Source organism: Schistocerca cancellata, chromosome 3 (assembly GCF_023864275.1).
Source record: "Schistocerca cancellata isolate TAMUIC-IGC-003103 chromosome 3, iqSchCanc2.1, whole genome shotgun sequence".
In the NCBI taxonomy this organism is placed as follows: Eukaryota; Metazoa; Arthropoda; class Insecta; order Orthoptera; family Acrididae; genus Schistocerca; species Schistocerca cancellata.
The window spans coordinates 861185607-861212958 of record NC_064628.1 but is presented as its reverse complement, the minus strand read 5'-3'; the positions used below and the strand labels follow the sequence as shown (position 1 = coordinate 861212958).

Below are 27352 nucleotides of genomic sequence, written 5' to 3'. Positions count from 1 at the left end.
AATGTATAGATTGAACAGTAGGGGTGACAGACCTTCTTAATTTGAGTACTTCATTCTTGGTCTTCCATTATCATTATTCCCTCTTGGTTCTTGTACATATTGTATATTAGCTGCCTCTCCCTATAGCTTATGCCTATTTTCCTCAGAATTTCAAACATCTTGCACCATTTGACATTGTCAAATGCTTTTTCCAGGTCAATAAATCCTATGAACATGTCTTGATTCTACTTTAGTCTTGCTTCCATTATCAACCGCAATGTCAAAATTGCCTCTCTGGTGCCATTCACTTTCCTAAAGCCAACCGCTTCATCATCTAACACATCCTCAGTTTTCTTCTCCATTCTTCTGTATATTATTCTTGTCAGCAACTTGGATGCATGAGCTGTTAAACCGTTTGCACGACAATCCTTGCCCTTGTCAGCTCTTGTAACCTTCTGAATTGTATGGATGATATTTTTATGAAAGTTAGATGGTATATCCCTAGACTCGTGCATTGCACACACCAACATGAATAGTCATTTTGATGCCACTTCCCCAACAATTTTAGAAATTATGATGGAGTGTTATCAGTCCCTTCTGCCTTATTTGGTCTTAAGCCTTCCAAAGCTCTTTTAAATTCTGATTCTAATGCTGGATCCTCTTCAACTGAGCTGCCTACTGAGCTATTGCTTACTGCAGTATCTAGAGCCTTAGAGAACTTCAATGTATCTCTTCATTCCTTAGTACTTCCATATCCCACTTATTTGTGTAGAGATTCTTCCAGATTATCCCTTAAATGTCAGCCAACTCTTCATCACTGCTAAATTGTGATCTGAGTCTGTATCTGCTCCTTGGTTTGCCTTACAACCCTGTATCTGATTTGGGAATCTCTACCTGACCATGATGTAATCTAAATGAAATATTTCCATATCTCCCGGCCCTTTGCAAGTATACCTCCTCCTCCTGTGATTCTTGAACAGAATATTCACTATTACTGACTGAAATTTACTGCAAAATTCAATCAGTCTTTCTCCTCTCTTATTCCTAGAAACCAAGCCCATATTCTTCCATAACTCATTCTTCTACTCCTTCCCCTACAAATGCATTCCAATCCCCCATAACTATGAGATTTTCATCTCCCTTTACATACTGAACTACCCATTCAATAACCTCATATACTTTCTCTATGTCTTCATCTTCAGCATGTGATGTCAGCATGTATACGTGCACTATCATTGTTAGTGTTGATTTTATGTCAATTCTGATGAGAATAACCCTATTACTGAACTGTTCACAGTAACACACTCTCTGCCCTACCGTCCTATTCACATCAAATTCTATTCCTGTTATACCATTTTCTGCTGCTGTTAACATTACGCCATACTAATCTGATGAAGGATCCTTGTCTTCTTTCTACTTCACTTCACTGACCCCCATTATATCTAGATTGAGCCTTTGCATTTCCATTCTCAGGTTTTCTAGCTTACCTATCAGGTTAAAACTACTGACATTGCACATGTCGATTTGTAGAATGTTAAGGTTAGTTATTCAATCTTTTTCTTATGGTCACCTCCCCCATGCTATTCCCCTCCCAGAGATCCAAACTGGGGACTATACCAGAATCTTTTACCAATGGAGAAATCACCAAGACAGTTTCTCAATTGCGTGCCACATATCCCATGGATACACACTGTGTATCTTTAATGTAGTAGTTTCCACTGTCTTCTGCGTCCTCATGTCATTAATCATTCTTCCATCTTCATGGGCAGTTTGCCACCTCATGGGCAATAGAGCGCCCTGAACCTCTAACCGCTCCTTTGCCCTCTTTGACAAGGCCGTTGGCAGAATGAGGGTGACTTCTTACACTGGAAGACTTTAGCAGCTAATGGTGATGAATTTTATTCAAAATTTAAATGGTGGTGGGGTTCAAGGACGTTTTGATTAGTAGTCAAAGACACTACCCCTAGACTACACGCACTGGTTGAGTACAGAGTTATAAATACAACATCAAATAGAACTAATCCAGGAGTAGGACTAATAATGAATAAGAAAATAGGAGAGCAGGTAAGCTACTACGAGCAGCATGGTGCAAAATGTATTATCATAGCCAAAGTAGGCACAAAGCCAGCAACCACCACAAAATACCAAGCAGCTCTGCAGATGATGAAGAGACTGAAGAAATGCATGACGAGATAAAATAAATTATTCACATAGTTAAAGAAGACGAAAAGTTAACTGTGATGGGTGACTGGAATTCAACAGTAGCAAGAGGAAGACAAGGAAAAACAGTAGATTAATATGTACTGGAGGAAAGAAATGAAATAGGAAGCCACCTGGTAGCATTTTGATAGAGCTTAATTTAATCATCTGTAACACTTAGTTTAAGAATTGTGAAAGAAGGTTCTATACATGGAGAGACTTGGAGACATCGGAAGCTTTCTGACTGATTATATAACGGTAACTTAGAGATTTTGGAACTAGATTTTAAACTGTAAGACATTTTCAGGGGCAGATGTGTGTGACCATAATACAGGGTGATTCACAGAGATATGCAAATATTTTAATATGTTATTCTACAAGTAAAACTAAAGAAAAAAGTTCATATAAATATAGGTCCGCAAATGTTTAGTTATGGAGTTACAGCTGATAAGATTTTGCCTGAAATTTAGCAACTTTGCTAACATGAAGCCATCGCAAAACTGTATGAGGTTAAAGTAAAGCATGATTTCCATTTATTTTGTTGTTATTGGTCTGATGAATCTAATAAAACATGTCCCAGACATGTATCTGCAGTAGTTTTCCAGAACATTCAGTGAAGCAAAGATTATTAAACAAGTACAATTTTTATTTTCCATTAACAATGCAGAAACATTTATGTCATTGTTGGAAACTGTTAGTGAGTTGTTTCAGTCATTTCCTAACCTTGAAATGTGTTAGTTTTCGGTATTGTTCAGTGACATAGCATAATAACAGTAGTGTATTTAAGTGAAACCACATAGTAACTGTTGTAATGTTGTAATCTGTAGATTATTTATGAAACAGTGATGCCTTTCAAATTTACGACAGAGGAATATGCCAATATGGTGTTTATTTACGGAAAATGTGATGGTAATGCTATGGCTGCAGTCAACGAATACTGCGAAGGTTATCCAACTCGGAGAATTCCGAAAGCACGAACCATTAACGGAGTATTTCGAATGTTACAGGAGACAGGTTCTCTACCTAGCATTCATAATCAGTACGAGTGCTCAGTACGTGAAGGTGATGATGAGGATATTGTGGATGCTGTTCAACATAGTCAGAGTACCTGTACATGACGTATCTCTCAACAATTAGGCATTTCACAACCTAAGGTATGGTGTAGACCGAAGTACAATAATCTGTATCCTTACCATAAACAAAAAGGGCATCATTTACATCCAAGAGATCCTGCCCTTCACTTGGAGTTGTGCAACTGGTAAAATACTAATCAACAGTTACACAGATACAATTTATTTACTGGGCACAGTAAACAATTCACATAATGAGCATGTGTGGTCTGAAGCAAACCCACATGCAACAGTGCAACGCAGTTTCCAGCAGCGATTTAGCATAAAAGCAAGGCATGGTATAATCAGCACACACTTTACTGGACCTTTCATTTTTCCAGGATGTCTAAGTGGTGAGACATACTTACAATATCTTCAAGAAGAAATGCCCTGCTTACTCAAAGACGTTTCACTTGCAATGTGATTGGAAATGTATTTTCAACATGACAGTGTGCCTCCACATTTCACCAATGTCGTTACTACACATCTAAATGAACATTTTCCCCAGAAATGGACTGGTCGTGGTGCTACACATCTGTGGCCACCAAGATTGCCCGATTTAACACCAATGGATTTTTGTGTATGGGGAGGGAGGAAAGACATAGTTTATAAGGACAAAGTCAACAGACATGAGGCATTACTTGCTCACATTATGAATGCAATAGACGAAATTAAGAACAACCCTGTGAAACTGAAACAAGCAACAAAATCTGTCCATACATGTGCAGCTAAATGCATTGAACTAGGTGGAGGCATTTTTGAACAGTTACTGTGAATGTATTGTGAAATTGTATGTACACTGTACAATTTCCTTAACACTGAGCTTTGTTTTTTCCCGGTTTAACATAAATTCATGTGTGCTGTGATATAAATAAAAGCAGATTATCTGGCACATTCATACAGTTTCAGTTAACGTTATTACCATCATTTTTCCAAAATTACATTATCTACAACTTCTGTTGAAAACTTTGTGCAATTGTCTGGAATTTAACAAACAATTTGGGCCAAGTAGTTAATAAAGTAAAAATTTTATGAAATTATGTCTTTGCTTCTCTGGATGTTCTGGAAAACGACTGCAGATACGTGTCTGGGGCATGCTCTATGAGATTCACCAGATCAATAACTACAAAATAAATGGAAATCGTGTTTTACTTTGACCTCGTACAGTTTTGCAATGGCTTCATATTAGCAAAGTTGCTAAATTTCAGGCAAAATCTTTTATTAGCCATAACTCCTTAACTAAGCATTTGCGAACCTATGTTTATATGAACTTTTTTCTTTAGTTTTACTTGTAGAACAACATATCAAAATATTTGCATATCTTCATGAATCACCCTGTATATTGGTTATTAACTGTAGGCCTTTCAGACACAGCATGCACAGTTGTATGGGTGCAGTTTATTTGCGTTGCAGCATCATGTTATTGTGCTACGTAGTTGTGTCCTGCGTGAAATGACTGTACAGGTACCACTGTCTTGTATACAACCCGAAGCGTGTCTATATCTCGCAGCAGTTGTGAAATATTGTGTTTTATGATTTGCAAATTTTCAGGATGGCAGATTGGGAGCAGCTGCAGTGAGATAAGTCTTAATTGTATATTACTTGACATTTAAAAAAAATGTGTTTCATAATCTGAAAGGTCTACAGAGCAATTAGAAATTGATCTATCAAAAAATTGTGCATGTTGGGTATATATTACTGGCACACGCTCACTTCAGTCAAGATCTGATTTTAGGAATTGGAGTAGATTATGTAGTAGATATGTCATATTACCATCAGTTTTTTTATATAACTGTCACTGTAAATCAGTTTTATTTATTTACTTTTTAGTGCTTTTGCTGATGAGGAAGTTCTAGCTTTATTAGATGAACTGAAGGTGAAAAATTTCAGTGGATTTCTGATAGATGAATGGAGAAGCACTAATTTCTTCTACCTTCACGTGAAGAACACATAAGTGCATCTGAGAAAGAGCCACCAAACAAAATGCATAAACCAGCAAATACACTATGTGATGAGAAGAAGCTAAACGGATGCCAGCACTGGCCTACTGTTGGTGATTTGCATTCTGCTCCTTGCTTCAACCAAAATTATTATGAGAAGGGGAAAAGAACAATTAGTGTGAAGTGTAATATTCATGTTGATTGTGAAAAAAAAAAACAGTAACTGCTTTCATGAATAACACTGTAAGAAATGACTTAAATAAGTAAGATACTCCTGACCCGCAAAACTGTGTAGGTCCTAAATTTATGTGAAAACGAAATAACATAAAATTGCATACCAATTAGTAAACCATTCTATGAATATTTTTGTTACAAAAACCCACAAATTTCTAAATTTCCATACCCAGTTTAAGGGGAAGCGTGGGGGTCAATCTGAAAGGGGTAGATTACAACCAATGTAATTGTAATAAAAGAAGTAGTAAATTAAGGAGATGAAACAATGATAAGTTGAAAGAATCACAGGTTGTTGAGAGTTTCTAAGGGGGCATTAGGCAGCGACTGACTGAACAGAGGAAAGGAATACAGTATAAGATGAATGGGTAGCTTTGAGAGATGAAATACTGAAGGCAGCAGAGAATCAAATACGTAAAAAGACAAAACCTTGTAGTAGTTCTTGAATATCACAGGAGACATTGAATTTAAGGAGCAAATATAAAAATATCACAAATGAAGCAAGCGAAAGAGAATAAAAACCATCTAAAAATGAGAGTGGCACGACATTCAAAATGGCTAAGTGGGAGTGGCTAAGAGGACAAATTTTAGAAGCATGTATAATTAGGGAAAAATTAGAGAGGTCTTTGGAGAAAAAAAGGTGTAGTTGTAGGAATATCAAGAGCTCTGATGGAAAACTAGTACTAAGCAGAAACGGGAAAGACGGAAGGAATGTATAGAGGAGCTAAGTAAAGGAAATGATCTTGAAGGTAATATTATAGAAATGGAAGAGGAAGTAGCTGAAGATGAGGTGAGAGATATGATACTATGGGAGGAATTTGACAGAACACTGGAAGACCTAAGCTGAAACAAGGCCCTTGGAACATGTGACATTCCCTCATAACTGCTGATACCGTTGGGGGAGACAGACACGAGTAAACTATTCCCAGTGGTGTGCAGGCATACAAGATGAGGGAAACACCCTCAGGCTCCAAGAAGAATGTAATAATTCCAGTACCAAAGGAAACTAGTTCTGACACATGTGAATATTACTGAACTATGCATTCAGTCTAAGTCATGGTTACAAAATGCTGCTGGTATGACTTATTTACAGAAGAATGGAAAAATTGCTAGACACACTGAGGTCATGAAAGTCATGGGATATCATGTTGGACCTCCTTTGGTCCATAGTAGTGCAGCAACTCCATGTGGCATACACTCAACAAGTCATTGGAAGTCCCCTGCAGAAATACTGGGCCATACTATAGCCATCCACAATTGTGAAAGTGTTGCCAGTGCAGGATTTTGTGCATGGACTGTCCTCGATTATATCCCATATTGGACAATCTGGGTGGCCAAATCATTTGCTCAAACTGTCCAGAATGTTCTTCAAATCAATCGCAAACAATTGTGGCCCGGTAACATGATGTACTGTCATCCATAACAATTCCATTGTTGTTTGGGAACATGAAGTCCATGAATGGCTGCAAATGGTCTCCAAGTAGCTGAAGGTAACTATTTCCAGACAATGATTGGTTCAATTGGACCAGAGGACACAGTCCATTCCATGTAAACACAGTCCACACCCATTATGGAGCCACAACCAACTAGCACAATGGCTTCCAGAATGAGATTTTCACTCTGCACCAGAGTGTGTGCTGATATGAAACTGTGTGCAGATTAAAACTGTGTGCCAGACTGAGACCCGAATTCAAGTCTTAGTCTGGCACACAGTTTTAATCTGCCAGGAAGTTTCAGCACAATGGCTTCTTGACAAGTTGGGTCCATGGTTTCATGGCATCTGCACCACACTCAAACCCTACCATCAGTTCTTATCACCTGAAATCAGGGCCCATCTGAACAGGCCACAGTTTTCCAGTCATCAAGAGTCCAATCGATATGGTCACGAGCCCAGGAGAGGCACTGCAGGTGATGTCATACTGTTACCAAAGGCACTCTTGTCAGTCAGTGCTGCCACAGTCCATTAACACCAAATTTTGACGCACTGTCTCAATGAGTATGTTCATCACATGTCTCACATTGATTGCTGCATTTACTTCATGCAGTGCTCCTTGTCTGCTAGCACTGACAACTCTACGCAACCACCGCTGCTCTCAGTTGTTAAGTAAAGGCCATTGGTGACTGTGTTGTCTGTGGTGAGAGGTAATGCCTGAAATTTGGTATTCTCAGCAAATTGTTGACACTGTTGATCTTGGAATAATGAATTCCCTAACGATATCTGAAATTGAATGTTACATGTGTCTAGCTCCAACTACAATTCTGCATTCAAAGTCTGTTGAATTCTGTCGTGTGGCCATAATCATGTCGGACACCTCTCCACATGAATCATCTGAGTACAAATGACAGCTTCACCAATGTACTGCCATTTTACACCTTGTGAACATGACACTACTGCCATCTGTATATGTGCATATTTCTATCCCATGACTTTTGTCACCTTAGTGTATAGTATTTGTAGATTTGGAAAAAGCTTTTGACAATGTTGACTGCAATATACTCATTAAATTTCTGAAGGTACCATGGGTAAAACACAGGGAGTGAAAGCTTGTTTACAACTTGTACAGAAACCAAATGGCTGTTAGAAGAGCAGAAGGGTTTAGAAGTGCTTGGAAAAGAGAGAGGGGGGGGGGGGGTTATAATCTATCTCTAACATTATTCAATATGTAAATTAAGCAAGCTGTGCAGAAAGCAAAGAGACATTTGGAAAGGAAATTAAAGTTCAGGTAGAAGAAATAAAAAGTTATGCAGTTTGCCGATGGCCCTTTAATTCTGCCAGAGATAGCACTGGACGTGGAAGTGCAGTTTACAGTTCTTGAAAGGGGGATATAAGATGAAAATTAACAAAAACTAAATAAGGGTAGTGGGATAAAGTCAAATTAAATCAGGTGCTGCTGAGGGATTAAATTAGGAAATGAGACACTAAAAGTAGATGAGTTTTGTTATTTGGGCAGCAAAATAACTGATGATAGCCAAAGGAGAGAATATAAAATGCCAACAAAAGCGCTTCAGTAGAACATAAATTTGTTAACATTGAATATAGATTTTAGTGTAAGTAATCTTTTCTGAAAGTAACTGCATGGAGTGTAGCCATGTATGGAATGGAAACATGGACGACGATAAACAGTTTAGACAAGAAGAGAATAGAGGCTTTTGAAATGTAACACCACAGAAGAGTGCTGAAGATTAGATTGTTTAACTAATGAGGAGGTACTGAACAGAACTGGGGAGAAAAAAGGAATTTGTGTCTTAACTTGACTAAAAGAAGAGATAGCTTAACAGGACACACTCTGAGACATCAACGGATCACCAAATTAGTACTGGAGGTAAGAGAGTGTGTGTGTGTGTGTGTGTGTGTGTGTGTGTGTGTGCGTGTGGGCGCGCGCGCACGCACGGGAGGGGAGGGTTAAAATCACAGGACCGGGTAGTGTGGAGACCTGTGTCAAATCAGTCTTCGGTCTGAAGACCATGACAACAATGGGAAGGAGCCAGATTGGTCTCTATCTTTTGTGTTACTTTGCCTCCAGACTTAATCATCTTTTTGTAACAGCTTTATACACATTGTCAAAGTAGGCCCGGTTGGGCACAAACCAATATCACTTATGTAAGTGCAATCGCAAGTCTGAGAGAGAATGGGCATTGTCACCTGGCATGCACTGGGCAGTGTCCAGCCACCAGACATCAGAAGTGAGCAAGTAGATCACTGCTCATTCTCCAGATAACAGTACTCATAACTTGACTGTCCAGGGAGATTTGCCGACAGATCTGTCTGCAAAGGGACGAGGATAGGAGGTAGCCAAGTTTAACCAGAAATGGCAGTCTGCAGTAAAAGTGTGTGGCAATCTAATAAACATTTCAAAGCCACAGTCACAACAGAAAGTGCGTGAAGCACCACAGTGATGTAAGAGTTCACTGTAATAATATTATGGATAGTTGCTACACATCATATAGCGAAATTGCTGAGGCACAGATAGGCACAACAAGCCTTCTTTGGAGATAAAACACACACACACACACACACACACACACACACACACACACACACACACACACACACACACACACACACACACACAGACCACAGTCTCTGGCTGCTGAGGCCTCAGCTTTTGTGTGCGTGAGCGCATGTGTTCTATCTCTGAGGAAGGCCTTGTTGACCGAAAGCTCATTTTCTGATAACTTTTTGTTGTGTCTATCTGGGAGTCAGCACCTCTGCTATATGGTGAGAAGCAACTATCTTTTTCATAATATTGCTAAATTGCCTAAGAATTAAGTGTATTAGATAAAAGGGCTTGTCGAGATGAAATAGATGCTGAACCTCATAGCACAATTAGTTTAGAAGCTATACAGTACCATTAAGATGTACATATTATTGTAAATTAAGAAAATTAATGAATTTACCTATACAGAGCTGTGCTTCAAAAGAAGCATAATGCAAAGTAGAATGCGGACTTGGTCCCAAAAGTTGGGAATGAATATTCATTTTAGTGTTATTAGTACTTTTCCGTATTTTGCAGGCAATTTTGGTAAAGAAAGTGAGGGCAAGCATCACTGCAGGGGGGAACACTGACCATAGAAAATAAGACTGTGAAACAGCCAGAAGTCGCATACTGCTTTCCTTTACTTTACATGAATCACTCGTCAGATGCTAGTCTCTTCACAAATTTATGCTCACTAGCCAACAAAATAGGATCAGCTAGACCAGGAATTATGAACACACTAAGTTAAAAGCAGTAATCAAGAAGATGAACACTAAAAAAACAATGAAAAAATAAATTTGGCAAAGGAAAAGAAGTTGAAGGGGAACACATGCCAATACAAGATTTGCAAGTGTCACAGCCCTCTTGGTCAGATGGAAGGAAGACAGGAAAGTTATTTAAATGAATTACAAGATATTAACACAGAATACGCCTTAAGGATACACAGAGCAAAGACAAGGTGATGCAAAATGATAGAAAAAAGGATAATGACTTGTTTACATTTAACATAAAACACAGAAAGTTGCAGGAAACATGTAAGAATTATCATATAAAGAAAGCAAGATTATGCAGGATGTCCAAAATGGGGATTATATCAGTACTTAATAAAAAAAAAAGAACTCACCTGACATGGAACTGAAGAAGATGTTCATGAAAGTGCACATCTTGAATACTGAATTGTATGGATGTGAAACCTGGACAATTGAAAATGATAAGGATCTGGAAGCATTGGAAGAGCGATGCTATTAAAGAAGGTTAAAAATGTAGTGGACAGATAAATGTATGAAATAAAGAAGAACTAAAAGGAAAGGGTGAGGATAGAAGTTTATGAAGACACTTGCCAGAATAAGGAACAGGTAAGTAGAGCATCTGACTTGCCATCTGAGAATATTTAACATGGTACTGCAAGGAGCAGGAGGAAGGAAAAATAGTAAGAGTAGTCAAACAGTACAGTATGAAACACAGATTATGAAGTATATATAATGTAATGGTTATATAAGACAGCAAAATATTAGTGCAATACAGGAAGAGACAGAGGACAGTATCAAGGCAGTCTAAAGAATGGCGAAATTAAAAACAAAAAAAATGTATAAACTTTTCTGTTTCTTTTATTACACTATGTACAACTAACTGAAATAGAAATGTTACAAATAACATTATCTACATGAGATTCAGAAAAAGTACGGGCGACATACAGGACAGACAAACTGAAATTTCATCACTACAGTAGATCACCTCCCACAGACCGTGAACCTTGCTGCAGTGGGGTGACTTGCACTCCTCAACACTACAGCTCATACAAAATGACGTGGTAACTGTGGAGAAACACATTCTTGTCCTAAGTGGACTGACCCAAGTCCACTTTGGTATTCTTAATAGTTGGCCATCTCCACTACCTCTCGCCTGCTGACCTGTGCACTTCGAGTATTATTCACAACGTAGCGTGGTCACAGAATACACAGTAGAAGGCATTCCAGTTCGAGCTGTTGGAGATGGCAGTCGTGTGTGTGATGTGTGCTTGCTTGTGTAAATACATGAGTGTTTTGTTTTCTTGTCTAAAGAAGGCTCTGGCCAAAAGCTAAATGTGTAAAACAGTCCTTTCATTGTGCCTGTCTATAAACTCAACACATCATCTTTATGGTGAGTAACAATCTATCATTTTCCTAATATTGCTGCTATTATCCTGACAAAACTATTCAAGTAATATGAATAATATAGGAAACAGTTGAAATGTCCTCAGACGAATGTAATAATTTCAGTTGAAGTGTTGATAGGCGAATATTACAGAACCATCATGGTTGCTACACAGACACAAATTATTTACAGAAATGGAAAGAGTGGTAGAAGATGACCTCAAGGAAAATCAGTTTGGGTTCTGAGAAATATGGGAACATGTACGGCAATACTGACCTGACGATTTTTTTTTTACTTCATAAATTTACAGAAAGTTTTTTACAAATTTGACTATATTACATTCTTTCAAACTCTGGAGAAGGTAGCATGGATAAAATACAGGGAGTGAAAGGTTATCTACAACTTGTACAAAAACCAGATTCCAGTTATAGGAACCAGCTAAAGCTTGCACAAAAATTAGACTGTAGTTATAAGAATCAAAGGATATGAAAGGATAGAGGTGAGTAGGGAATGAGACAGGACTGTAGCTTATCTTAGACGTTATTCAAACTGTACAGTGAGCAAGTGCTAAAGGAAATGAAGCAGAAATTTTGAAATGGATTAAAGTACAGGGAGAAGAAAAAAATACTTTGCAATTTGGTGATTCCATAGTAATTTTGTCAGAGATGGCAAAGTACATGGAACATCAGTTGAATAAGGGGATTGTTGTATTGGAAAAGACGTTATAAGAATAATATGACCAATATAAAAACAAAGGTAATGAAGCACACATAAATTAAATCAGGTGATGCTGAAGTAATTGAGGTAATACGAGTAGTTGGTGAGTTTTGCTATTTGGGCAGCAAAATAACTGACAATGGCTGAAGAAGAGGGGATATAATACCCTGATTGGCAATAGCAAGAATACCCTTCCTAAAAAACAGAAAACAGAAATTTGTTAACATTTAACATAAATTTCAGTATTAGGAAGTCTTTTCTAAAGATATTGGTCTGAGGCAGAATGTTATATGGAAATGAAACATGGACTAACGAACAATTCAGACAGGAAGAGAAAAGAAGCTTTTGAAATTTGGTGCTGCAGAAGAATTCTGAGAGTTAGATGGGTAGATATGGCAAGTAATGAAGAGGTATTGTAAGCAGATTCAAAATGATGTAGATTGCTGTAGTTATGCAGAAATGAAAAGAATTGGAAAGGATGCACTAGCATGAAAAGTAGCATCAAAGCAGAATTTGGACTGAAAATCACAATAACATCATGTTTTATTGTTAAGGCAAATATCTTGTGAACTTCTGGGATTATGATCAACATTCTTTTTTTCTCTAAATAATTGTGTTCTGTGCCTGGTATATGAAAATAGTAAATGGTTCATACATTCTTCTTCACTGCATCTACATGACTATTCTGCAACTCACACTGAGCTTCCTGGCAGAGGGTTCATCAGGCCACTTTCACACTATTTCTGTATCATCCCACTTTCGAATAATGTGTGCAAAAAGAAATGAACACTTAAATCTTTCTGCACGAGCTCTGATTTCTCTTATTTTATTACAATGGTAATTTCTCCTTATGTAGACAGGCATAAAAAAATATTTTTGCATTCAGAAGAGAAAGTTAGAGATTGAAATTTCATGAAAAGATCCTGCCGCAACAAAAACCATCTCTGTTTTAATAACTGCCAACACAACTCCCATATCATATCTGTGAAACTCTCTCTCCTGTTTCATGATAATATGAAATGAGCTGCCCTTCTTTGAACTTTTTCAATGTTCTCCAGCAATTCTATCTGGAAAGAATCTTCATACTGCACAGTAGTACTCCAGTAGAGGATGGACTAGCTTAATGTAGGCAGTGGATTTATTGCATCTTCTACGTATTCTGCTAATAAAACAGTCTTTAGTTTACCTTCCCCACAAAATTATCTATGTGATCATTCCAATTTAAGTTGTTCATAACTGTTGAATTGACAGCCCTCAGATTTGCATGATATTTTTGTGTAACCAAAATGACGCATGTTCCTTTTAGTACTCATGTGGATGTTCTCACACTTTCCATTATGTAGAGTCAATTGCCACTTTTCACACCATACAAATATCTTGCCTACACCATGTTGCAATAGGTTCTGATCTCCTGATGACTTCAGTAGATGGTAAATGACAGCATCACCTGCAAACAATCTAAATGGCTATTCAGATTGTCTTTTATAACATAGATTAGGAAAAGCAGAAGGCCTATAACACTTTCTTGTGGAACACCAGGTACCACTTCTGTTTTACTCAATAAGTTTACATCAATTACTATGAACTGTGAGCTTTCTGACAGGAAATCACAAATCCAGTCACACAGCCAAGATGCTACTAAGTATGCACGCAATTTGATTGGAAGCCACTTGCAATTTGGTTGGAAGCCACTTGTGAGGAACGGTATCAAAAACCTTCTGAAAATCTAGAAATATGAAATCAATGTGATAGCACTCATTACTTCATGAGAATAAAGAGCTAGTTGTGTTGCACAAGAACGATAGTTTCTGAATCCATGATGACTGTGTGTCAACGATTGTTTTCTTCAAAGTAATTCATAGTGTTCAAACACAGGAAATGTTCCAAAATCCTGCTGTAAATAGGTATCAATGCTATGGGTCTGTAATTCATCAAATTACTGCTTTTTCCTTTCTTGAGCACTGGTATGGCTTGTGGAACTTTCCAATCTTTAGGTACGGATCTTTCACTGAGCAAGCAGTTGTACGTTGTTGCTAAGTATGGAACCACTAAAAAGAATATTCTGAAAGGAATTTAACTGGTGCACCATCTGGACCAGAAGTCTTGTCTTTATTAAGTGATCTGAGCTGCTTTGCTACACCCAGGTATATTTACTTCTCAGTCACTCATGTTGGCATTGGTCCTTAATTTGAGTCTGGAATATTAACTTCATCTTATTTGGTGAAGGAATATCAGAAAGCCACATTTAATAACTCAACTTTAGTGGTACTGTCACTGGTAACATTATCATCACTATCACAGAGTGCAGGTATTGACTGTGTCGTGCCACTGGTGTACATTACATACAACCAAAATCTCTTTGCATTTTATCAATAATCCTACTTTGAACTTAAGCCGCACTTGGTCAACACTTACAGTTAGTGGCATAGAGAACAATTGAAAGATTTGAAAACAGTAAAATCACCATGTCCGGATGAAATTCCAGTTCGATTTTACAAAGAGTACACTACGGCATTGACCCCTTACCTAGCTTGCAATTGTGGCGAATCTCTCGTCCAGCACAAAGTCGCATGAGAGTGGTAAAAAGAGCAGGTGACTCCAGTACATACGAAAGGTAAAAGAAAAGACCCGCTAAAGTACAGACCAATATTCCTAACTTCTGTTTGCTGTAGAATCCTTGAACATATTCTAAGTTTGAATATAATAAACTTTCTTGAGACTAAGATGCTCATGGCCACAAATCAGCATGATTTTAGAACGCATCACTCATGTGAAACTCGGCTTGCCCTTTTCTAAAGATATACTGAGAATGAGGGATGACAGGCAACAGGCAGAGCCCATATTTCAAGATTTCTGGAAAGCATTTGACACAGTGGCCCACTCCAGGTTGTTAACGAACGTATGAGCATATGCAATATGCACAGATATGTGAGTGGCTCAATAACTTCTTAAATAATAGGACCCAGTATGTTGTCCTCAATGGGAAGTGTTCATCAGAGACAAGGGTATCATCAGGCATGCCCCAGGAAAGTGTGATAGGACTGCTATTATTCTCTACATACATAAATGATTTTGTTGACAGGGTAGGCAGCAATCTGTGGTAGTCTGCTGATGATGCTGTGGTGTACGGTAAGGTGTTGAAGTTGAGCGACCGTAGGAAGGTACAAGACGACTTAGACAAAATTTCCAGTTGGTGTGATCAATGGCAGTTAGCTCTAAATGTGGTAAAATGTAAGTTAATGTGGATGAGTAGGAAGAACTCACATGTAATGTTCAGATACAGTATTACTAGTGTCCTGTTTGAAATAGTCAAGTCATTTAAATACCTGGGTGTAATGTCGCAAAGCGATATGAGGTGAACAAGCACGTGAAAACTGTGGTAGGGAAGGCAAATGGTTGACTTCAGTTTGCGGGGAGAATTTTACGAAAGAGTGATTCACTTGTAAAGGAGGTCGCCTATAGGATGCTGGTGTGACCTTTCTTGAGTACTGCTAAAGTGTTTGTGATCTGCACCAGATAACACTGAAGGAAGACATCAAAGCAATACAGAGGCGAGCAGCTAGATTTGTTACTGCTAGGTTCAAACAACATTTAAGTGTTGCAGAGATACTTCGGGAACTCAAATGGGAATCCATGATGGGAAAGCAATGTTCTTTTCGAGAAACACTATTGAGAAAATTTAGAGAACCAGCGTTTGAAGCTAACTGCCAAGCAGTTCTACTGCAGCCAACATATATCACACACAAGGACACAAACATTAGATACGAGAGATTAGAGTTCATACGGAGGAACCCTCAAATGGGCGTGCCTGTGTATAAAATGTGTGTCAACAACAAACAAAATTGTTTTGCACTGTTCCATTGTTGTTTCACAATAGTGAGCCCATACCTATTCCTTCATTATTGCTTCAGCTAACACAGTGTGTTGTCATACGCCCAAGTGAGCAGCAGTAATTCAAAATAAACAGTGAGCCTTGGTGAGAAAAAAATTACATTCTGTTCAAGAAAATTATCCAGAGTACAAGCTAGAGGAACAATCCCATGACAAGGCACTTGGCTACAAGACAATTAGTAATTGAATAAGCAGTTGGCTGGGTTCAGATGCAACTGCACTGTTCAATGCTTCAAGTGGGTAGTCACTGTGGAGTAACATCTGTCCATGGCAACAGAGTGATACATTGATAGTTTGTTTCATTACTGTTTAACTAAACAGTGCTTTAGCTATTAAGTTATGTACCCAACAGCAAACCACTGATATGAAGCTATTTTAGGTTGTAGCTGGCAGAAATGTGCTGATTTTGATGTCTTGGTCCAACCCCATGGCTTCTTCCAGTGGTTTCTCACTTTTTCATTAATTAAGTTCAGCAGTTGATGGTAATAAAGTCTATCATTTAGGATTTCCCCTAAGTTCACTGCTTGTTTGTCTAAGCTGTTCAGTGCGCTATTATGAAAGGTGTCACTGTGCCCTGGTATTCACAAAAATGCATCAGTATCCCTATTTTCGTATTGGTAGTAACTTCTTTAGTAATATCTATAATTATAGGTGACATATTTTTGTTCAACTTTAGTTTTGAGGCTGTTCAGTACACTTCAGTTAATACCACCATCCTGCTACTCAAGATGATGGGCAAGCTGGGCAGTGCAGAAGGATAGGTACAAATGTGAATAGGTGCACATGGAGTCTAAAAGGAACATGGGTGCTCCTGTGTTGAGGCAGAGGAGGTTAAGTTGATTTGGTATGTCAACCAAGAGAGCAGTTCTTGGACAGGTTCTGAGAGAACCCCAAAGGGGATGGTGCACATTAAAGTCACCGAGCAGCAGAAAGGGATGAAGTAGCTGCCCAATAACCTGAAGGGAGTCTGCTCTGGTGACATCAAATGACATAGCGATGTAAACAGTACAAATGGAAAAGGTCAAGTTAGGAAGCAAAAGGTGAACTGCAACAGCTTGAAGACAGGGAGATGCGTTGACTATGAATGTCATCCCGTATGAGCAGCTTGACTCCCCCATGAGATGGAATGCCATCCTCGGGGGGGAAGGTCAAAACAGGCCAGGAAGAACTGTGAGAGCTCAAAGCAGTCGTGAGGATGCAATTTTGTTTCCTGAAGGCACCACGCAGAACATGCAGATGATGCGATTTTAAGAGTAGCCATAAATCCTCTTTGTTTGATCAAAGGCCACGAAAGTTCCACTGAAAGAGAGTCATAATGAGGAAAGGAGAGCAGGGCAAAAATGAAGGTGTGTCACCTAGGAGGCTTCCGAATGGCAGCCTTCAAGACTCACAGCTACATGGTGCAGAGGCTGGAGGATCCTGCTCCATGAGATCTACAGAGACATTGGCATTCTCCCTATGTTGATCTGTGCAGTCCAGAGCAGAAAAACGGTTGGTGGTGCGCACCAGTGACATGGAGGTCAGCAGGGTGAGGGTATCATGTTGCGACACTGTTGAAAAGCATTTCCGAGTCGGCGAAGGACAAGACCATTTCCGTTTGTTTTACTATGTGGAGTCTTTCCAGTTGGCAGAGGAAGACTCAGATGTTTGCTGGTTGGAGAGACATAGGAAGTCTTTGCAAGAGTATGCCTTCTGTCCTTTCCGGCTTGCTGGTTGTGTAGCAGGTGACTTCATCCCGGGAGGTGAATGTCTGGTGGCTTGTTACAGAGATGGACAATGAGACAGCGATCCTACCATGACACTGGGCAATTTAACAACTGCAATGCTGAATTTGAGGTCGCATGTCTGTCTTCGTGGAGCGAGATGTAGCAAGAACAGTACTGTAAGTGCCAGATGGAAGAACACAGGATTTGCGAATAGCCAATAACTTGCGAGCGACTGGGTAAGGCACTTTTTCTTTATCTGGATCTGCCTGATAGCCCACTCATCGACATACATGGTACAATCTCGAGAGAAGCCAGCATGGTCACCATTGCAATTGATACAGCAGGGAGAAGGAGGTGGAAAATTGCCCTCGGGAGCATCCCTACCACAGGTTACACATTTGTGTGTCGACAAGACATTTGAGTGTGGTTGAAACAATGACATTGGTAGCAGTGCATCAGGTTCAGAATGTATGGTTGGACTTCTTGTGTTCTGCCCAATCATCCAATATAGGGTGTCTAGGAAACTGCTTTCTCGGATCGCTAGTCAACAATTCAAACAAATCGTTTTAATGAAGTTTATTATAGTAAAATAAATGATAATACTTAACTCTGAATATTCACAAAGGTGTGTCACAAGCAAATGATGACATGCAAATAATCAATGTCCTTAAATATATACAAATCCAATACAAGCAAAATAATACATTTCATAAGTGGCTGCTGTAGCATTCGTACAACCGCTTGTCTTCCACTTGGGCCGTGGCGCTTATATTCTCTTTGTGTAGAGGCTGCTCCTGTCTCAGTGTCATCCTAGAGAGGGTTTCATCAGCATACTATTGGCTGATGTCGTCTCAAAGCCCTCTCTGCTCTTCAATTCTCGCCCAACATGCCGGCGCTTGACGTGACCCCGGAATAGGACTGTGGTAACTTCATAGCCTGCTTTGATCTTGGACAAAAACACCACTCTATCAAAGGTGAAAAAAAAAGACTGAGTGTGGGCACTAAGGATGCATCTATCTTTTTCATCACCCAATGGATGGCAATGACATTCTGGTCAGAGAGGTATGTATGGATATCTGTCTCTGTCAAACCATCAAGCAGCCTAGCATAAATAATACCATGGGATGAATTCAGTTTCTTTGGGTCTTGACACGAACAGGACAGATTTGGAGAAAGCGAAACAGCAAGCAGTTATTGCGCTTGAGAATCACAAGTAACCTCCAAAAGCAAAATGCCATTGTGTAAATGAGAGCAGGACTTCAGAGGACTGGCAATGCATCAACACTTTTCTGAATAAGATACGGATTTACCGTTGCAAAGGACCGATCGTCTTCAATATTTGAAACCATGAGGGAATGTGGTGCAGCTCAGAGGGTCTTTGGATCGGGAGCTTCATTCCATTTACATTTGGTAGATATTGACCGCGAAGATGATGATTGGCTCATTGCGAGAAAATCTGCCATGACTGCCAGTGTCTCCAATGGCATGCTCGTCCCAACTGCCCCCGTTCATAGGGGGATCACCCACCTTAAGCGATTGTTCACATGTCAGGTCACACCTCTTGAACACCTAACAGAGGCACCAATCGGCAATTTGGGAAGGTATCAGCTCAGGCAATCCCCCTCCCTGGGCCTGGCCTGTACCAGGGTGTACGTGCGAATCCTACCCCTCGACCTAGGGCTGGGAATTATGTATCACCTAGTTACCTGTTGCACGTCAGATGTGTGAGCCGGCCTTCAGGAGCCCACAGGGAGAAAGAAGAAAAAGAGGAGCCTTGAACACCAGAGCGGAGGAAGGATAGGAAAAGGTAAACGGATAAAGGAAAAAAGGAACGAAAAACAGTGGTGAGACTGTTCTCATGTCAGCTACTGACACTGTTGAACACATTCCCAAAATCACCCCAGACATGGTCCCCGAGGGAAGGGAAAAAACATAGCAACAGGATGGACATGCAGCACAGAAGGGAAAAGGTGCTGCAAAGGCTGGGGCCCCGTGGTAGCCACACACGAACCTGCCAAAGAGCAGAGTGCCCCCCGGGGGGATCCCTTGATGTGTCAGAATCACCAATCCCTTCTTCTAGTCAGGTTGCACCAAAAATTTCTTTTCTCCTCAGTTCTATTCAGTACTACCTCACTAGTTCACCAGCCACCCATCTAATCTTCAGCCGTTCTTCTAGAGCACCACATTTCAAAAGTTTCTAGTCTCTTCTTGTGTAAACTGTTTATAGGCCATGTTTCACTTTCATATATGGTTACACTCCACACAAATACTTTCGGAAAAAGACTTCCTTACACTTAAATCTATATTTGTTGATAACAAATTTCTCTTCTTTAGAAACGCTTTTCTGAACTCTGCCAGTCTACATTCCCTCAGCAACTAAAAAACAGTAAGTCCCTGACTGTATTTAATAGAAAATTAAAATCATTCCAACTTGATGATTCTTTCTACAGAGCAAGTGAATTTCTGCTCCATATGGGTGGAAAGAAACATGAAAATAATGCAGCAAAGAATTTTGTAAACAGTAAAACATTAATGCAAGTATGTGCAAAAATCTTGCATCTATATCATCTGCTAGAAGCAAATTAAGTGCAGAAATAATATCCAACCAGGTACTGTTGTGTAAATGTGTGAGAGGAATACAGCACTAAAATACAAATGTGTAACTGAGTATGTAATTTAAATAAGTATGTATGTAATTTGTGTGTTCATAAATTTGTGTGCTCATAACTTCTCAGAAAGGATATATTTAAATTCATGTTTGTGTAAACTTTCGGCATATTACTTCATGCCAGAAAATTATCATAATGTCCAACATCAAATGTATGTTTGTGCATCACCATGTGCATGACATGTACAGTATTGATTCAGAGGACAATAAATAAATAACTAAATAAATAAACAGAACATTTGATATCCTCTCTACTTCAGCCATCATCAGTATAGTAACACTATTCATGTTTTCCGTCGCACTTTACATAGCACAGCCCGGGAACTGTCTCCTAGGCATGCCCGATGTGAACTGACTGGGCACGACCAGTGCTGCCTGAGTTGTTGTTGTTGTTGTTCCGCCAGCAGAGGTCGCGGCCGAATTCTCGCGTGCCCTCTGGTGGACGGGACTCTACTTGCGGCAACTACCGTCCGTGACGCGTCGTGCCGACGTGCGCCTCCCACGATCTTTCTGGTGGCTACTGCAATCAGTTATTTTGCTGCCCAAATAGTAAAACCCATCTACTACTCTAAAGCGTCTCATTTCCTAATCTAATTCCCTCGGCACCAGCTGACTTAATTCAACTAAATTCCATTATTCCTGTTTAGCTTTTTCTGATGTTCATTGTTCATTATTATGTTATCCAAATATCAATTCAAAATAAGCTCATCACTGTTTTCCTCCAAACAGTTGTGAGACTAAGTTGTAAGTCTATTCTTATGGAAATAAAAATGGTCTGGTTCTATATCCATCAACAAGTTTTATATGCTACACTATGAAAGCAGGAAAGATACATACACTAATTTATTAAGAAGTTGTACCTCCGTCTCAATAGCTGCATATATCTTTCCCAGCAAATTTTGCTTCAACAGAGGGATTTCCAGTATCTTCAATTTTTTGTCCCCAACACTGAAATAACGAACCATTGATTAATGATCTGAGTAATAATTAATCACATCAATTTCAACTTCTTGTTCTGTGGGAACACTGTAACCCAAAATATATACACTCCTGGAAATGGAAAAAAGAACACATTGACACCGGTGTGTCAGACCCACCATACTTGCTCCGGACACTGCGAGAGGGCTGTACAAGCAATGATCACACGCACGGCACAGCGGACACACCAGGAACCGCGGTGTTGGCCGTCGAATGGCGCTAGCTGTGCAGCATTTGTGCACCGCCGCCGTCAGTGTCAGCCAGTTTGCCGTGGCATACGGAGCTCCATCGCAGTCTTTAACACTGGTAGCATGCCGCGACAGCGTGGACGTGAACCGTATGTGCAGTTGACGGACTTTGAGCGAGGGCGTATAGTGGGCATGCGGGAGGCCGGGTGGACGTACCGCCGAATTGCTCAACACGTGGGGCGTGAGGTCTACACAGTACATCGATGTTGTCGCCAGTGGTCGGCGGGAGGTGCACGTGCCCGTCGACCCGGGACTGGACCGCAGCGACGCACGGATGCACGCCAAGACCGTAGGATCCTCCGCAGTGCCGTAGGGGACCGCACCGCCACTTCCCAGCAAATTAGGGACACTGTTGCTCCTGGGGTATCGGCGAGGACCATTCGCAACCGTCTCCATGAAGCTGGGCTACGGTCCCGCACACCGTTAGGCCGTCTTCCGCTCACGCCCCAACATCGTGCAGCCCGCCTCCAGTGGTGTCGCGACAGGCGTGAATGGAGGGACGAATGGAGACGTGTCGTCTTCAGCGATGAGAGTCGCTTCTGCCTTGGTGCCAATGATGGTCGTATGCGTGTTTGGCGCCGTGCTGGTGAGCGCCACAATCAGGACTGCATACGACCGAGGCACACAGGGCCAACACCCGGCATCATGGTGTGGGGAGCGATCTCCTACACTGGCCGTACACCACTGGTGATCATCGAGGGGACACTGAATAGTGCACGGTACATCCAAACCGTCATCGAACCCATCGTTCTACCATTCCTAGACCGGCAAGGGAACTTGCTGTTCCAACAGGACAATGCACGTCCGCATGTATCCCGTGCCACCCAACGTGCTCTAGAAGGTGTAAGTCAACTACCCTGGCCAGCAAGATCTCCGGATCTGTCCCCCACTGAGCATGTTTGGGACTGGATGAAGCGTCGTCTCACGCGGTCTGCACGTCCAGCACGAACGCTGGTCCAACTGAGGCGCCAGGTGGAAATGGCATGGCAAGCCGTTCCACAGGACTACATCCAGCATCTCTACGATCGTCTCCATGGGAGAATAGCAGCCTGCATTGCTGCGAAAGGTGGATATACACTGTACTAGTGCCGACATTGTGCATGCTCTGTTGCCTGTGTCTATGTGCCTGTGGTTCTGTCAGTGTGATCATGTAATGTATCTGACCCCAGGAATGTGTCAATAAAGTTTCCCCTTCCTGGGACAATGAATTCACGGTGTTCTTATTTCAATTTCCAGGAGTGTAGTTATATAATGAACCAACACAGAAAAGCTAATTTAAATAATGAAATAAATTTCAAAATGTAATGGATTACATGACAATAAATTTGAATATATTTCCGCAATTGCTAACTTACAGAATTCTCTGTCTCATTATAATCTATATTGACAGAATTATTTGTTTAAAAATAGTGCATTTCATGAAAGATATAATTACAGATTATACATATATGATTATTGAGAACATTTGGGAATTCAAAAATATCTACTATATGTTTTTTTTATCATCAGCAGAACCATGGTAATCATAATGGAAAACTGGTTTGTTAGAGCTACATACACTTGCTCTGTTCCAGTAGCTTTCCATTTTAACTTGGGCACTACTGGCAGGATATGATTGAATAACAATTGGCAATGCTCTGACACAGCGATGCCACTTTCATTTTAGCCATACACTGTTTCAGATTTCTTACAATCTTGCAATTGACTGTATACTTGCAAATCTTGGAGACAGACAAATCAGTAAGTTGACATACTTTGACATTATTGAATGAAAATATGCATATTGAATAATCTACATCTACATACATACTCCACAAGACATTGTATGGTGTGTTGCGAAGGATACAGTGTACCACTACTAGTCTTTTCCTCTCCTGTTCCACTCACAACTAGTCCAAAGGAAAAACAGCTGTCTCTATGCCTCTATAAGAGCCATGATTTCTCTTATCTTATCTTCTTGGTCATTAGGCAACATGTACATTGGCAGCAGTAAAATCATTCTGCAGTCAGCTTCAAATGCTGGTTCTCTACATTTTCTCAATACTGTTTCTTGAAAAGAATGTCAGTTTCCCTCTAGGGATTGCCAATCGAGTTCCTGAAGCATCTCCGTAATACTTGTGTGTTATTCGAACCCATCAGTAACCAATCTAGTTGTCTGCCTCTGAATTGCCTCGATGTCTTCCTTTAATCCAATCTGGTGCAGATCCCAAAACTCAAGCAGCACTCAATAATGGATCATCCTAGTGTCCTATATGCAGTCTCATTTCCAGGTGAACCACAATTTGCTAAAAGTCTCATAATAAACGAGAGTCGACATTTGCCTTCCCTACTACACTACTTACATGCTCATTCCATTTCATATAACTTTGCAACAATAGTGTCCTGGGGTTACTCATTTTGGAGAAAGAAAAATCTTCATTGTTCAAAAATGTGCTGTATGAATAATATGTGGTGTTCATCCATGATCACAGAAATCTGTTTGAGAAGCTGGGCATTCTGGCTACTGTTTCATAGTATATTTATCTCATCGTGGAATTTGTTGTAAATAATTCACTGCACTTCAAGAGGAACAAAGATGTACATAACTACAATACCAAAAGAAAAAATGAAATTCATTACTCCACATTAAGATCATCTTTAGCACAAAAAGTTGCCACAAAAATTTCTGACCAATTACACAATGATATAAAAACTGAAAAGTTTTTCCCAGAAAACTCCTTCTATTCTATAGAAGAATTTATATTTTTGTTATGTGTAGATGCTGGAGGGGGCAGGGGGGGGGGGGGTAGAAAATATTAACAAAGATCTGTATAAAAAAATAAAGAAAACGAAACATGCAAATGGTCAGCATCTAGCCATATTTATGTATGAATGTGTAATGTGAATATAAAACGACTTGTTCCACAAAAGTATGATTAATTGTACAAGTGATCCATGGAAGATGATACTGACTAACTAATACCTTTTGCATTGCTGTCCTCTACAAGCTTATAGTGTTAATTTCTGAAGATGACTTTTAGCCGTACTCCATATACACATATATCTCCTAATTTGTAAAATGTGCAACTATCCTTCTTTGAGCACAATGATATTATATTACATTACGTTAATACATGTTCTGTAGATTATTAGATCATGAATACGACATTTTGTAATGATGTGGAACGTGTCACATCAACATAAGGCTTCTTCACACAATATCTCTTTGCCACTATTTTTGAATTGGGAGAGATTATTAATAACAAATTTCATTAGTGAATATACATGTTGTATAGCTATTGTGAATATCCCTAATTCCTTAAATTAACATCTGCAAGGTGATTCAGGTGGGCTCCAGCTGCAATGAATACTCTTTCTCTTAATGATGAATTACCCCAAAATATGATGCCATATGAAAGCAAGGAAAGATAATAGGCATAGTAGGCTAATTTACTGACATGTTTTTCACCAAAATTTGCAATAACTGTAATAGCACAGGTAGCTGAACTCAAACATTTCAGCAGATCATCCCAGAAATTTTGAATTTACTGCCTTAGCAACAGTCATTATTTATCAAAGGTTTTAGAAATAATGGTTTTAAAAGAAACTTAAAAGTGTACATAAGCACTGTGAATGCAAATGCAGCATTCTCCAAAGTGAAAATAATATAAAGCACATGTACCCAGAGACATGTAAGGTATATGAGAATCTTACTTTTCAATGCACTGACAGTTTACATCTAAACCTTGGACAATAAATATAAATGAAGAGATAAGTAAATATACTTCTTCTTCACACTTTTCTTTTCATTTACAGTGACTTTGTTGGCTCATAAGTAAAACTGTGATCAACCTACAGATTGGTTTGAAGACCGAAGTGTGTTACCAGATATAATGTTATTGGAAGTGATCTCCTATCATTGCCTAATCTTATACTACTCTGTAAATGTTTTAAGTATGTACATACTATTCATATTACTTCTGTACTGTATCTGATATGTCCTTTACTACTGTATGGTCTATGGATGAATAAATAAATAATAATTCTAATTTTGCAGAATATATTTAAATACAGATACTGCGTATTTTGACACATCAATGTTTGTACTGCTGGTTTTGCATGTGTGTTCAAAGTGAAATACATCAATGTTGCTGTAAATAAGATGTATTAACTTACATGCAAATGTCTTTAATGTCGATGATATTCTCAGCGCCATCAAAAATTGGTCAAACAGTAATTACATAAATCGGAATAGTGAAGCCACTACTATGTACTTCGGCAAATCAATCAATCAAATCAATAATGTTAGCAACATAATACACATAGGCCTACATCTTAAGTCTGTAGAGACTTCTGATTTAACGATTACAGTAGCAATGGAAGTATAAAGTATCCCATAATTATTCAATGAGGCGCTTCAAAGGGAAAATACATTTAAATTACGGGTACCATGCGTATGAATAACTAACTCCATCTTCTGCAAACTGGCACTCGAGGGAACTGTGATTTGATTTGTTTTCTTTTAAGACATGCGTAACCAACTATTTGACGTGCAGGTCATGGTCTAGGAGTTAAATAACATGAGCTAAAATACCAGTTGCCAACCACTTCTCATATTTTAAAGGCAAATTCCAAACATATGCAACGTCTTCTTACTGCCAAACTTAGTATTACTAAGGAGATAGCAACCAATTCACATTATTCGCTTGTAATGAGGAATATGTAAGTCGCCAGTGAATCAAAGAATCATAGTATTTCCATATATAGAAGTCTAAAGCGTCAATAAGTACAAACCAAGAAACAGAATCTATATATGAATGTACCCATTGCTTTACACAATAAACTTTACGACAAAAATCATGAGGCAATTCTCGTAAACTTCATATGTAATGTAAAAAAGTGTTCCTATTACCTCTTTATTAACTGAAGCTGTTCAATTTCGTTACACAGTGCCGTAGAGCATTCACTATAATCTTGTAATACGTCTCTCCATTTAGCCGGATACGAACTGAAGTATTTGTAGAAAGAACGTAATACGGTTTCCAGTCTATCCATTACAATATTTTTCGGTGGATCTCTGTGGATTCTTCATAAGGTTGCCGTTCGTTAAGAAACTTGTGAATGAAAATTAGCGGTAACACATTTACATAACCTCAACCTCCTTTGTTATTAGGCATGGTTATATTTGTAAACAACAGGTACTGCAACGTAATATCATTGAAAGACTGGATCACGAAAGAAAGTATCTAGCTGGTAGGATAAATGAAAATGAGCGAGAAGTTTCTTATTTTATGATTAAATGGAATATCCGGTTTAAAATTGTGTCTATAGCTGGCTTTGTAGATACTGTGTTTCATGTGAGCTAAATCTTACGGCGAGGGAAAACTTTCCGTAATTGTATTGGCACAACAATGAACAACAGCATCTATCGAGCAGCATCCGGAACATGAGCAACATGCTTTTCTCTCATTCGAGTCAAAATAGATGGTCATTTTATTCTAAAATTTTATAACAGTCAAATCTATGAAATCATGTCAATGTTGTCAACACTGCTGTCACTGTTGTGCAGCGGTGATTATTTGCGTACTGGAGCGACT

The 27352-nt window shown here is 39.3% G+C and overlaps 1 protein-coding gene across 2 annotated transcripts in view; it reads right to left on the bottom strand.

Moving 5' to 3' along the window:
* LOC126175915 (uncharacterized protein C1orf109 homolog) overlaps nucleotides 1-26966 on the bottom strand; it is a 64992-nt gene extending 38026 nt beyond the window's left edge. Inside the window, exons 1-2 of one of the 2 annotated variants that reach the window (XM_049922983.1) lie at nucleotides 26668-26966; nucleotides 21388-21498 (exon numbers count right to left, since the gene is read on the bottom strand). In XM_049922983.1, the coding sequence (XP_049778940.1) occupies nucleotides 21388-21498; nucleotides 26668-26810 (254 nt within the window). In that variant the 5' untranslated portion in view covers nucleotides 26811-26966. The remainder of the gene's footprint in view (nucleotides 1-21387; nucleotides 21499-26667) is intronic. The other variant, XM_049922984.1, reaches the window with a different exon arrangement.
* Nucleotides 26967-27352: the final 386 nt, after the last annotated feature.